At 50.6% G+C, this 13,055-nt stretch overlaps 1 protein-coding gene across 1 annotated transcript in view; it reads left to right on the top strand.

The window, feature by feature from the left end:
- Positions 1–13,055, top strand: part of SORL1 (sortilin related receptor 1) — a 153,492-nt gene that overhangs the window by 108,260 nt on the left and 32,177 nt on the right. Inside the window, exons 26-31 of the mRNA XM_046014580.1 lie at positions 2,094–2,219; positions 5,380–5,487; positions 7,213–7,344; positions 8,255–8,386; positions 9,006–9,140; positions 9,997–10,152. Coding sequence (XP_045870536.1) covers positions 2,094–2,219; positions 5,380–5,487; positions 7,213–7,344; positions 8,255–8,386; positions 9,006–9,140; positions 9,997–10,152 — 789 coding nt within the window. The remainder of the gene's footprint in view (positions 1–2,093; positions 2,220–5,379; positions 5,488–7,212; positions 7,345–8,254; positions 8,387–9,005; positions 9,141–9,996; positions 10,153–13,055) is intronic.

The raw sequence follows: 13,055 nt of genomic DNA, 5'->3' as shown, positions 1-13,055 counted from the left end.
CAGAAGATGGGAAAATTCAGAAAAAGAGACTGTGTTAAGAATCCCATTCATAACAGGCCACTTACATGAAATTTTACAAACTGATTAGTCTTTCTGAGCTCAGCTTCGGTGATAGATTTTTGGAGATCTCAGACATGCCTCCCAGAATGGTCATTTGGAAACTCCATCAGCACTCCGAAATTGTTTTTAATTAAAAGGGAAAGGCATAAGCTGAATAATAACAAGTAGCTCACCAGGGCAGTGAGTTTAGGCGACAGTATATTTTATGAATGTGAGCAAGGCTTTGCTGAGGAGTATTTTCAAGGGCGGTCAGACTTATAAAACCAGCAGGTCAGAAGTCTTCCAGGCAGTGGCTGTTCCTGGTACAAAAACTGACCTACCATGCAACATACCCATACTCCTCTTATCAGAGATAGGAGTATATTTTAAAAAGATGTTTAGTGGATTCCAAGTGCCAAAGGTTGTAAAACATCAAAACTTCCTCTAGACCTGTTTGCATGCTATACCTAGAGCCTTGATCTTCAGAGAGATGAGAAGACAGCAGGTAATAGACCACCACTTGTTTTAAAGTGGTTTGAAAAATCACTTTCTTTGCATTTCAGACTGCTGCACAAAATAGCCTCAAATTCAGTAGAAATTCTAGAGGGCATTGGAAGCCAATTTTCCCAATCCTTGAGTAACAATTGCCAACCGTCTTGATCAAATTAAATAACTGTAGCATGCACTCGGTCACCCACTTTTGTTGGTTCTGCCTCATCTGTTGCAAAGACATCCTGTTTGCACAGTTAAGCTAACAGAGAGCCCATCTATCTTGGTTGTATTATTTGATGTCAGTGGTAAACAAGGCCAGACCTGGCTTCCATTCAGCCACGAGCCGACACAAACAGCTTTCTGTTTTAGCAGAGGAAGGGGAAATCCGACGGAGAGTAGTGCTGGTTGGATTTGAGACAACTACTCTGCGTTCGGACTAGTCTTTGACCAGGGTTTTGAGACGTTTCTAAAGGACTTCCAGGTGGCCTCAGCCTATGTATGCAAACAAGGCTGTCGGTTTGTAGCAATGGCACAGTTTCACTTGTGTCTTTTTCTTCTAATGATTGTAGCGGACACCATATGTTGTAGGCTGGGGGATGTCACTCCCGACTGTCGGGAGAGTTAGATAAGGCGAGGAGGTTCTGGGACCTTCCTGTGTGAGTTTGGATAAGTCTTCCGTGATCTCTGGATCTGAGGTTTCCTTGCATTTGAAATTGGGTCATTTATTGAGAATTATAAGATCACAGCCTGTGAGAGCTTACAAGGGTCCTTATATGTCAATATAGATCATGAAATTGAGGCCCCCAAAGAGTGGCTGGACCAGGTCTAGAGCAGGTCTCTGGGGCCCACACCACCTCTCCTTGTCGCACAGCATCTGGATGTGATGTGTGGGTTGATGAGAGGAGATAAAGCTGCAAGACAGAGCAGACCAGGAGCCACACAGGCCTTGGACTTGGAGGGGGCCGGCGCCCTTATTTAATTATCTTTGTGAATGTGGGCAAGTTTCTTCATCTCTCTAAAGCCTATTTCTTTTTTTAAATTATTCTCTTTTTTTTAAAACTGATTTTCTTTATTTGAGAGAGAGGGTGAGAGAGAGCACTAGAGTAGGGGGAGAGGCAGAGAGAGAAGCAGACTCCTCACTGAGCAGAGAGCCTCACTCGGGGCTTGATCCCAGGACCCTGAGATCATGCCCGGAGCCCAGGGCAGACGCTTCACCGACCGAGCCACCCCGGCGCCCCTCTACAGCTGTTTCTTATCTGTAAATGGGGACTAACCCTCACGTCGTAGGTGGTGGCGAAACGTAAATGATTCTTTTTAAACCTGTGTGTCTAGGCTCGTGTAACTTCACAGACTCAGAGTCAAGGGATTTCCTTGATCAGGAGGCTGCACCCTACTACCCTCAGAGCAACCCAGGTGCCTAGCTCCTGGCCAGGGAGGAACTCCGGCACTCTGGGCTGTCTCGTATTACCCAGCGCCGTCTCTCTCTGGTCGGCACCTTGGCAGTTGGTGGGGGAGCGGGGGCGAGGGTGGCATTGACGCTTTCTCTCCTCTCTTGCTGACAGCCATCTATCACACCTGCGAGGCCTCCAATTTCCAGTGCCGCAACGGACACTGTATCCCCCAGCGGTGGGCGTGCGATGGTGACATGGATTGCCAGGATGGTTCCGATGAGGACCCAGTGAACTGCGGTAAATGCCCATGCTTTGGCCTCTCCCGGGAGCGTCCCTCGTATCTGCCGTCCCGGAAGAGAGGCGACAGATGGGCCGGGGATTGGGGTACTGTTCTCCTGCGCCCAGGTCCACGCGGACAACCAAACGCGCCCTCACGCTTCTTTGTGGCTATGCTATAGGGTGTCGAGGGGGTGCGTAGTGTCGTCCTCACTGGCAGGCAGGCTGTCGTGCCTCATTGCTTTTCCCTAACAACTTTGGAAACCAAGAAGCGGAAACCAGTTCACGCACCCAGAGTGCTAAACACCGTCACCACCTACAGACATGACCAGGGTTCCGCGGAAATTAACCAACTGTTTCTGTATCATTCACGTGTTATGACTCAGAGTCCTCTGTTACGGTCCTGTGGGAAAATGGCTCACCGCCCCAAAGGCAGGACTCTTTCAGCATAACCGATTTCAGAGGGAACTCTGAGGTGGTCATTTACCTTCACAAAGTAGCTGCCACACAAACGTGATACGTAAAATTCTGCTTTATGCCAAATATCTTTAAGGTCCTCTCTCGTTACCCTTTTCCTCTAACGTCTGTAGGAAGAGAATGCCCGTGTTTCTCCTCTGCTCGCGTAGTACTTCCAACACTTTGTGGCCACCATGTGTTTTCCATACCACGTAATCCTTCAGCACCAGCTGGGGGTCCTCCAGCTAACGCAGTCCTTACGCCATCTTCCTTGGGATGGGTCGGATCTCACAGGAGGAGGGTGCGGTCCCCAGCACTGCCCCCCAACTCACATGCCGGTCACCAGCCTCGACTTGTCACCCGTCCCTCTTACTGACCACTTGTACATCTGGGTCCCCTTTCCTGGGTTCAGTGATTTACTAGAATGTCTCACAGAACTCAGGGAAACACGTCTCCTCGTTTGTCAGAAAGGGACGTGATAAAGGATAGAATGAACATTCCTATGGAGGTGATGGGTAGGACAAGGTATGGGGAAGCATTGTGGGGCTCCGTGCCCTCTCCAGACCTGCCGCTCTCCCAGCATCTCTGAGGTCAACAACCTGGAGGCTCTCTGAGCCCCATACTTTTAAGATTTTTATAGTGATTTTATCACCTGGGTCTGGCTGATCATTACCTCAGTCTCCACCCCTTGCTCCATCCTAGAGGATCCGGGGTGGTGTTCAAAGTTCCAGGCCTCTAATCATGGCATAGTGTCTCTGGTGACCAGCCCCTACCCAAAAGCTGTGCAGGAGCCCACCCAGAACTGCCGCGTTAGAACATGAGACACTTCTGTCTCCTACGGAATGACAAGGGCTTCAAGAGCTCTGTGCCGGTAGCCAGGGTCAGAGACCGGTATGTATCTCCTGTTACTTACACTGTATTTCCAGATCTTCGTGGGACTGCAGGCTTTGTTGGCATGTTGTACACCCTGTTGCTCTCATGTCAGCGTCTTAATGATGCTTGCCTTGATCTCTGTTTTTCTAGACTCAGCATTTTCATGGCAGACGCATCTTCACTTCGTGTTTCTCTGGCTCACTTAGTTGCTTCCTGCTCAGGCATTTGAGTGTTTTTAGTTTTACACCATCACGCGTAGTAAAATTATCCATTTCTTTGGAAATGAGGGCTTATATTTCTTGACGATCCTTCCGAGGACAGGTTCCTCAGTAAGGCACTGCTGGGTCAACGGTCCTGATGGACCTCAGGGATTCTCATGAAGTCTCCAGACCGCGTTTCCAAGCAGTGATACCCAAAGCATCTCTTCCAGTAGCGTCATGTCTGTTTCCCCAAGTCTCCCTTGAGCTTACACTTTATTTTCTTTAGCTGTTTTCACTGATTGAACGAACGGGAGTTTGTCTCGTGTAATTTTAATTTTATACCTTTTTTTAAAAAAGCTTTTATTCTTAGAGACATTAGATATTTCCCTGACTCGTGGTACTCATTTACTATTTTCTGTTTGATGTCCTTTGAGTCATTTCCTCTTCCATGATGACTTTTTATGGAGTGAAAACACATTTTCTTGCCTTATAGCTGACCCTCCTGGAACCGTTCTCCTGAGAGCTGGGTTTTCAGTGGCCATGCCCGACCTGCTAGAATTTACTTTGAAGCCTAACGTCGGACAATAGCTCTGCATTCAGGAGAAAGGGTTACCTCAGGCTAAGAGCTCTCCACTAAGTGCAAAACCTAAGATTCTCAACATTTCTAGGATGGGCTTTCTCCAAAAGGGCTTTGGTTTAGCATTCCTGAAGAATTAAGATGGTGATTTATGAGAGTTTTAAAAGACCAGGAGGTATAATCAGGATTCATATCCCCCCTCCTTTTTGTTTTTTTTGTTTTTTTTTAAATCACTGAAACTTTTCTTAAAAATACGTACTCATGAGTAGATAACATGTTTTCATGGTTCAAAATGGAAAATATCAAGAGGGGTATAGTAAACATTTTTCTCCCCATCTGGCAAATTCTGACCCTGTTCCACATAGGAAATTATGGTTGTATACCCTCTTGGGATATTTTTGTGCGTATGTGCAAACTTAAATGTACTGTGTATTCTTGTTCTCTCTTTTTTTTTTTAAAGATTTTATTTATTTATTTGACAGACAGAGATCACAAGTAGGCAGAGAGGCAGGCAGAGAGAGAGAGGAGGAAACAGGCTTCCCGCTGAGCAGAGAGCCCTATGAGGGGCTCGATCCCAGGACCCTGGGATCACGACCTGAGCTGAAGACAGAGGCTTTAACCCACTGAGCCACCCAGGCGCCCCTTCTTGTTATCTGTTATACAAATAATCTGCTATGCGTGTTTTTTGTACCTTGTTTTTTTTTCATACAACTGTGTACACAGGACACATTTTTTACAGAGTGCTTCCCGAGTGCCTTTATGACTGTCCCCATGTTCCGTGAACAATAAGGTATTACAGAGTTCCCATGGGTGGACACGTAGGTGGTTTTCCATGCGTTACAAAGAGCATTGCAGCGAACAACCTTGTATTTATGTTATTTTTCACTTGTGTGGGTAGGTTACATTTTTACAATGGCATTGCTGGGCTCTGTGCACACCTCGGTACCTGGGGCCGCGGGTACCAGTCCCCCACCTTCCTTAGGGGTGGAGCAGCTTTCTACCCAAATGACGACGCAGGCGAGGGGCTGCCTGTTTCCTCTCCGTCATTTTCTCCCCTTGTCGACTTGCATTTCAGAGAAGAAGTGCAATGGATTCCGCTGCCCGAATGGCACGTGCATCCCATCCAGCAAGCACTGCGATGGTCTACGGGATTGCTCGGATGGCGCGGACGAGCAGCACTGCGGTGAGCCCTTTCCCTGCCCCAGGGAAACGTGTATATTGGACTGAACTGTTGCATTTCCTCAGTGCGTGCTGGTGGTTAGCTTTTTTTTTTTTTTTTTAAATATTTTATTTATTTATTTGACAGAGAGATCACAAGTAGGCATAGGGGCAGGCAAGTTGTGTTGGGGGGGGGATCCGGCTTCCCGCCGAGCGGAGAGCCCAATGTGGGGCTCAATCCCAGGACCCTGAGATCACGACCTGAGCCGAAGGCAGACGCTAAACCCACCGAGCCACCCAGGCGCCCCACTGGTGTTTCGCTTTTAACCGGAGCTCATGCAGGACTCTGAGAGGCTGATGGTGGCAGGGCACTGTGGTTTGGGAGAAGAGGAGCAGGGGTGCGGCAGGGGAGGTAGCAGTGGGGGTTAGCAGTGGGCTCATCGTGGAATGGGTCATAGCGCGGTGAGCGCTGTTGTTCAGCCACAGTACGTTCCAGTGGTCGACCCATCGTTTTGAACCGAACACTTACTTCTCTTTGTTTATTGGTTTTATTAGTGTTGCTTGGGTAACATTTTTGGCTAGGTGATTCTTTCATCCCAGTTTCCTCTAGACTCACAGAGGTTGTCTCGGATCAGTGGTGCTCCTCTGTGAGTCGACTGTGCTTGGGTTCCCCTTCCCCAGCCCCAGATCCGGATGTCATCTGTTTGGAGCGTGGCCTGGGCGCTCGGATGGTTTTTTAAGGGCTGCAGGTGCTGGTGATGGGCAGCCCAGCTTGAGAACCGCGGTCGCGATGCAGGGGTCGGCAGGCTGGCCTGCAGGGGAAACCCTGCCTGCCTGGGTGTACGCCGTTCTAGGGCATGAAGTTTTCTTTAAACACGGTCATGACCTGTTTACGGGTCATCTCAGAGTGCTTGCACACTAGAGCGGCCATGGGGTGTAGTTGTAGCCGAGACCGTAGGACTCGCACACCCTGGAGAATCTGCTCTCTAGTCGTGTCAGCCACTGTTGTCTAGAGAAGTAGAACCCATAGGATGTGTGTATCTCTAGGGAGAGATTTATTTTCAGAAATCCGTTCCTGCAGTGATGAAGGCTCGCAAGTCCAAATCTTCAGGGCAAGCCGGCAGGCTGGAGACCCAGGGGCAGGCTGATGTCACAGTTCCAATCCAAAGGCCATTTCCTGGCCGTGTCCTGGATGGCCTTTTCTCTGTGCCTGTGTGCCTTGGGTCTCTTCCTTGAGGGACCTGACCCTGTTGGATCAGGGCCCCTGATGACCTCATTTAACCTTTATTACCTCTTTAAAGGCCCTGTCTCCAAATACAGTTATCCTGGGGGTTAGGGCCTTAATATGTGAATTTTTAGGGATACGATTCAGTCCCTAACTCTGGTCCTTTATAGAAAAAGTAGTAGAGAGCCAGTATTCTGACTAGCGATTGAGATCGTGAGCACTGACGGCAGGTGGGTCTGGGGTCCGTTGTGGTTGGCTCCGTGCCTGTGAGCTGGGTACTCTTGGATACTCAGTGCTGCCAACCCCTCTGCTCTCACTGTGACAATGGGACAGCAAAATCCCTCGTAACCTCGTCTCGAGAGGTCAGTGATGAACTTCTGGGTCCGGCTCTGTCACTCAGGGCTCGGCACACAGCATGTGCCCAGTGAATGGCGGCTCCCAGGGCACCTTTGCTCAGGGCTCGCGAGCCCCCCCCCCCCAGTCCCGGGTGCTCACGGCCTTCTCTGGGCCCCCGACCCCTTTCAGAGCCCCTGTGCACGCGCTTCATGGACTTCGTGTGCAAAAACCGCCAGCAATGCCTGTTCCACTCCATGGTGTGTGATGGGATCGTTCAGTGCCGCGACGGCTCCGATGAGGACGCGGCATTCGCAGGATGCTGTGAGTGGGGCGGGGAGGGGACGGAGGCCCCGGCCACACTATGAAGGGCTGGGCCACTCTGCTTCAGGGGTCTTACTTGACCATCCAGTCCAGCCCTTTCTGAGAAAGACTTACCTTTGTTGTTCAGAACTACTGCTCTTTGGTGGTTGGTGTCCGTATAAGCGGAAGGTGTGGAAGGACCAGGGTCTTGGCCCAGATAGCCCCTTGTCCGACAGGCCTTTCCCGTGCTCCTGTCCCTCTGTAGCGCCCTTGCCTGGCTGCGGGGTTCTTCCCAGCACTGGTTACCACTTGGTACCCCATGCATTTAGTGGATCGCCTATCTCTCCTGGCTGGAATGTGGCTTCGTGAGAGCAGGGCCTTTGTCTCGTACACTGCTGTAGCCCTGCTCCTAAAACGGCCCTGCCTGTGGCAGCGACTTGGACTGGTCTGCTCAGGCCACCGTCACCAAACACTGCGGCCTGGGTGGCTAAAACAACAGAAATGCATTTTCCTACAGTTCTGGAGACCACAAGCTTGAGGTCAAGATGTCGGCAACACCAGTTCTTCTGTGTTCCCCGTCCGTGGTTCGCTGCTGGCTGCCTTCTTTCTCCCCCAGTGTCCCCTCTGTGCCTGTCCGCGTCTTGCTTTCCTTTTCTTATAAGGACACCAGTCCTATTGGATCAGGGCCCACCCTAATGACCTCATTGAACTTAATCACCTCTTTGAAGACCCCGTTTCCAAATATAGTCACCTTCTGAGCCACGGGGGGGGTTCGGATTTCGACTGGTTTTTACCAGCAAGGAGCCCTGTAGCCAGCCTGTCTCTTGATGGGGACGGTTTGCTTTTTCCTCTTGTTTCTAAGCAGTGTCCCACTTTGAGCTCTTCAGTACAACAGTGACTTGGAATTTACAGATGCTTGTTCCTTATCTAGCCCAAGACCCCGAGTTCCACAAGGTCTGTGATGAGTTCAGTTTCCAGTGCCAGAATGGAGTGTGCATCAGCTTGATTTGGAAATGTGACGGCATGGACGACTGCGGTGACTACTCCGACGAAGCCAGCTGCGGTAAGATCTTGGCCCTTCGGCCTCTTGTCCCTAATCTCCGGGTCACGGCGACGCCTGTGGTTAAGGAGGCCATTCTCAGCCCCACTCGGGTGCAGCCTCGGCCTGCTCCTAACTCAGCTGCCTCTCGAATCGCTGCGTAAGGAGTTGAGTCTTGAAGTGGCCAGCCTGCCTCTGGTCGGTGTTGGGGATGTTTATGCTGGTTCCTTTTCTTTTCCCCCATCAGAAAGTTCGCATGATGTCTAAGAAATATGGTAGAGGAATTACGGTAAATCTTTTGGAGAGTGCTTCCCTCTCCTCCCCTGAAAGTTACAGATTTCACAACTTCACAGAGTCATTGTCCCTGTTGGGTTAGAGTCCGTAGTCACGTCAGTCCTTTGGTAAAGGTCAAAAGGAAAAAGTTGGATATTATTTGTAAGAACCAGATGCATGGCTCAGACACGCACTGTGTTGGGATCCGGGAAGACGAGCTTGGGTCCAGGAAGCCGCCTTCCCCGGATCTGGTAGGATTGTGCAGGCTGCCCCGGGACTTGGGCCTTGAGGAAGCTGTGTCTGTCTGGTTGGCATGTATGTTCACACTGGTGCAGGGCAAACTGACTGATGGTGTGGTTCGTCTCCCCAGAAAACCCCACAGAAGCCCCGAACTGCTCCCGCTACTTCCAGTTCCAGTGTGAGAATGGCCACTGCATCCCCAACAGGTGGAAATGTGACGGGGAAAACGACTGTGGCGACTGGTCTGATGAGAGGGACTGCGGAGGTGAGGGTCCTGGGTCAGCCCGTAACTAGGACACGCCAGCACACGGGGCCCCCTTTCCCCCCAGAATTGAATTTGGTCTTCTTGGTGCCGGGCTAATTCAGAGATTTGGGGGGCATAACTCTGAGTTCTTTTCTACCCCCTTCCACTTTAAAAGCAGCGTGGTTGGTTTCTCCTGTTCCGAGGGGCCCGTATACCATATTTTATAGGCCACGGTGAGCACTCTGGAAACTAGTAACTCCAGGTGTGGCCTGCAGACCAGCAGCGTCCACATCTGCTTGGGGCTTGTAAGAAATGCAGTCTCCGACCCCCACCCCAGGCCCCCCTTCTGAGTCAGAATCTGCCTTACATCAGATTTGTAGGTGATACGGGGGCCGTGTTGCACCCGAAGAGCATGGGTGTGGGCCGCATGCTCGTTACTTTCCTTTTGGGTGTTCTCCTCTCTGATCTAGGTCTTGGGGGAGCTGCTGTGGAGTTGTAACCTGCACAGTGCGTAGCCTCAGTGGGAGTTCTCCCATTTACCCTGCCCGTTGAGTCACCTTCCTTCCATCAGCCTGCAAAAGCATCGAGCTCCTGTTGAGCCCCTGCAAAAGCAAACTCATTCAAATGTCAGCCCAAATCAGAGAAGAGGGGTTAGGTGAATCTGCTCCCAAAAAGGGAGGAGATTGCAGTCTATTCTGAGACCCCATTATTAATGATTTTTCGATGAGCTGCTATTCAGAACCGTGCCTGGTGCTGGCCTCCCCGGGCCGGGGCAGTTCAAACGGGGACGTCCACGCTAAGTCTGGGACACATTTCGGTCTGAGATCGAGCGTCTTGTAACACTTGGGGTGTTGTTGTTTGCTTGTGTTTTGCTCAGATTCACATATTCTTCCGTCGCCCACTCCCGGGCCCTCCACATGTCTCCCCAATTACTACCGCTGCAGCAGCGGGGCGTGTGTGATGGACAGTTGGGTGTGCGATGGATACCGGGATTGCGCAGACGGCTCAGATGAGGAAGCATGCCCCTCGCCTGGTGAGTGCTGGCCCTCCGCTCCTGTGGCACCTGACTTTGTGGAGCAGACCTTTCAGGGGGACGCCCTGGGCACAGCGGGGGGCCAGGCTCAGTGTGCCCCCTGCCTTCCGGGACCCTGTGCTCTGTGGCCCCAGGTGCTTCTCATCCCAGAGCCGGGAGACCTGGGGCACTCCGCGCTGCAGGGTTGCCTCTCCTCTAACTGCCTTCTCATCTTCCTGCACGAAAAGGCCAGCCGCCCTGCTTTCCACCCTGGCTGCGCTGGGCCACCTTTGCTTCCTTCTCCACAGGAAATTACGATGGGAATTATAGGGGGAAGTGTTTGCCTGTGTGTCAAACTCTCAAGGGGGAGAGCCTGATTTTCCTGCTGGCTGGTTGGCGGCCTTCCTGCTAAAGGACGGTAGGCACTGCCATCTAGTGGCCGTACCCAGAAAGGCATCTGAAGCCACGGGCTTTAACCATGTTGCTGGAGGCTGGACTTAACCCTGAGACCCCAACTAGTGCCTTCCCTTAACTGTAGGCAGAACAGAAGTAAGGGTGCTGAGTCCTTTCTTGAGCAGGATTCTGTTTCAGACGCCCTTAGAGTAAGAGAGGAGATAGTTGCTCTCTATACTTTGCAGATCCTTTTCCTAGCAAATTTCTAGGTCAGCAATCATTTTCCTCCTTTAAAACAAATTCATCCTGTTACTTAACTATTTGAAATCATCAGTGGTTTTCTCTTGTCCAGAAGAGACAGCCCAACCCTTGAGTCCTGTTTTCAGGATCCTTCCTTACCTGCCTTTACTCGGCACATCTGCCAAGCCGGGTTGCTCTTCCTATCTGGACAGACCTGCTTCTTCTCCGTCGATACTCCCTCAGCAGAGTTTCCGTCTTATCAGAGACCTCTGTCCTCCTTGACTTTGCCCTCCCACTCGCCCCCTCTGTGAATCCCACTGTCCGTCGCAGCAGACAGAAGCATGGATTTTGTAGCTTAAAGAGACCTTGACATGTCACCAGTGTTTACTGTGTACGGAAACAGTACCACATACCAACGTACCAAAAAAGTACAGAACAGAGACCACCATAATGGAATCCCCGGGGGGGTGTTTGTGAGAATTACAGAACTAGGATTTCTGCATGGAGCTCAGGAGCTCGCCATGTGACTGCTGGGTTCACTGGAGTTTGAGATTCCTGCTTGCGCCAAGTGCACCGTCATCTGCCCTCCCAAGCCCACCACCATGGAACATTCATGGAGTTCTGTCATTGGCACTGATCTTTTTTTTTTTAAAGATTTTTTATTTATTTATTTGACAGAGAGAGATCACAAGTAGGCAGAGAGAGAGAGGGGAAAGCAGGCTCCCCGCTGAGCAGAGAGCCCGATGTGGGGCTCGATCCCAGGACCCTGAGATCATGACCTGAGCTGAAGGCAGAGGCTTAATCCACTGAGCCACCCAGGCGCCCCATGATCTCTTTTTTACAGTCTCATACTTACCTGTTGTCCTTTGGATTCTTTACTGTGATCTGCCATGTGCTGCTGCCTGGTCATCTCATGCCTGGGAATCCTTGTTTTCCAAGTGATTTTACGAACCTTGTGTTTTGGGATCATGCCACACACTCCTTTGAATCCCCCACTGTACCTATTACAATAATAGGCAAGTAGCATCCTATAAATGCTTCTCAAATTAAAAAAAATTATAATGAAAATTGTTTTATCTTGGTCTTTGGCCCTCAAGACCCACCTGTCTGTCTAGTGATTGGATTCTCCTCTGAAAATTGCCTTTGGGTTGTTAAAACTTCCGAGCAGGGTATTAACACGCTCTAGCAAATTCTGCTTAATGCAGAGTGCAGATTCCTATTTCCATCTTTCCTTCAGCATCTGTGATTCCTTTTGTATGTAAGTCACCAGTGCAGATTAACTTGGGTTGTCTCCAGCTCTCGGATCTGGTTTCTGCACTGCGAGTCTCCTAACCGGTCTCTGGGCCTTGTGCCTCTCCCCTTTACAGTTTACCTTCCGAGAGGCTGCATATGGATGCATGATCATGCCTTCCCCAGTCTAGAACTTTCTGGCGGCCCCCTTAGCGTGTAAGCATCCGTGCTGTGTTGTGCCTTGTCTTGGCTTTCTGACCTCATTTTTTACCACCTTTCCCTGTGTACCCTGTTTCAGCGGAGGGGTTCTAGGCATAGGAGATGTCCCTTGGAAATTCCGGTTAAAACCATGGGATACGCACAGTATCCCCAATTTAGTCATTGGTCCTTGCTGCTTCATTTGGTAACTCAGGTTCTTGTGTGGCATCTGCTAATGCTGTCCCCCTCTCCGTAACTTCTGGGGCTCACTTTCTGCAAGGTCACCCTATCAGTGATTTCTCAGCCTCAGAGTTTCTTTGGGGGGTATCCCTTCTACCAGCCCAGGTCCTCCTCTCTGGGCCCTGTGTTGTCCAGGCCCGCTGCCTGCCCCGCCCCTGGGCCTTCACTGCTCTTTGCCTTTCTCTGGTTTAGAGTTGCTGTTTCCTGGGTCTGGTGTCTTGCTTTTCTTGGTTTGCTCCCTTGTGTTGTTGGAGCGTACCCTCCAGTAGGTTTTGTCCAGTGACTATAGTGGCACAGAGGTCAGGGACACGGAGAGGACAGCCTTCAGTGTGTTTGTCTCCTGAGTTTGCTGCCTGGGGTTTGTGCTCATGGCTCTCTATGCCTGGGCCACATGTGTCTTGGCAGGATGTGGCTTCTCCATTCTAAGGACGTGGTTGACTTCTCTCACGTTGGAGATCCTGTTTTCTGTATCCTAGATTTCTCTCCCTCACCCTTCCTTTCCTTTTCTCCCTCTCCCTCTCTCTTTTTAATCCCATTTTTTGGTAGATCACATTTTCCAGAAGGTTCCCTGGGAAAGAGAACGTGGGGAGCATCCTTGAGGTCTTGCTTCTCTGAAAGTGGTT

Source organism: Meles meles, chromosome 8 (genome assembly GCF_922984935.1).
Source record: "Meles meles chromosome 8, mMelMel3.1 paternal haplotype, whole genome shotgun sequence".
Lineage (NCBI taxonomy): Eukaryota > Metazoa > Chordata > Mammalia > Carnivora > Mustelidae > Meles > Meles meles.
Note: the sequence above shows the minus strand (reverse complement) of the source record. Positions and strands in the feature narration are given on the sequence as shown.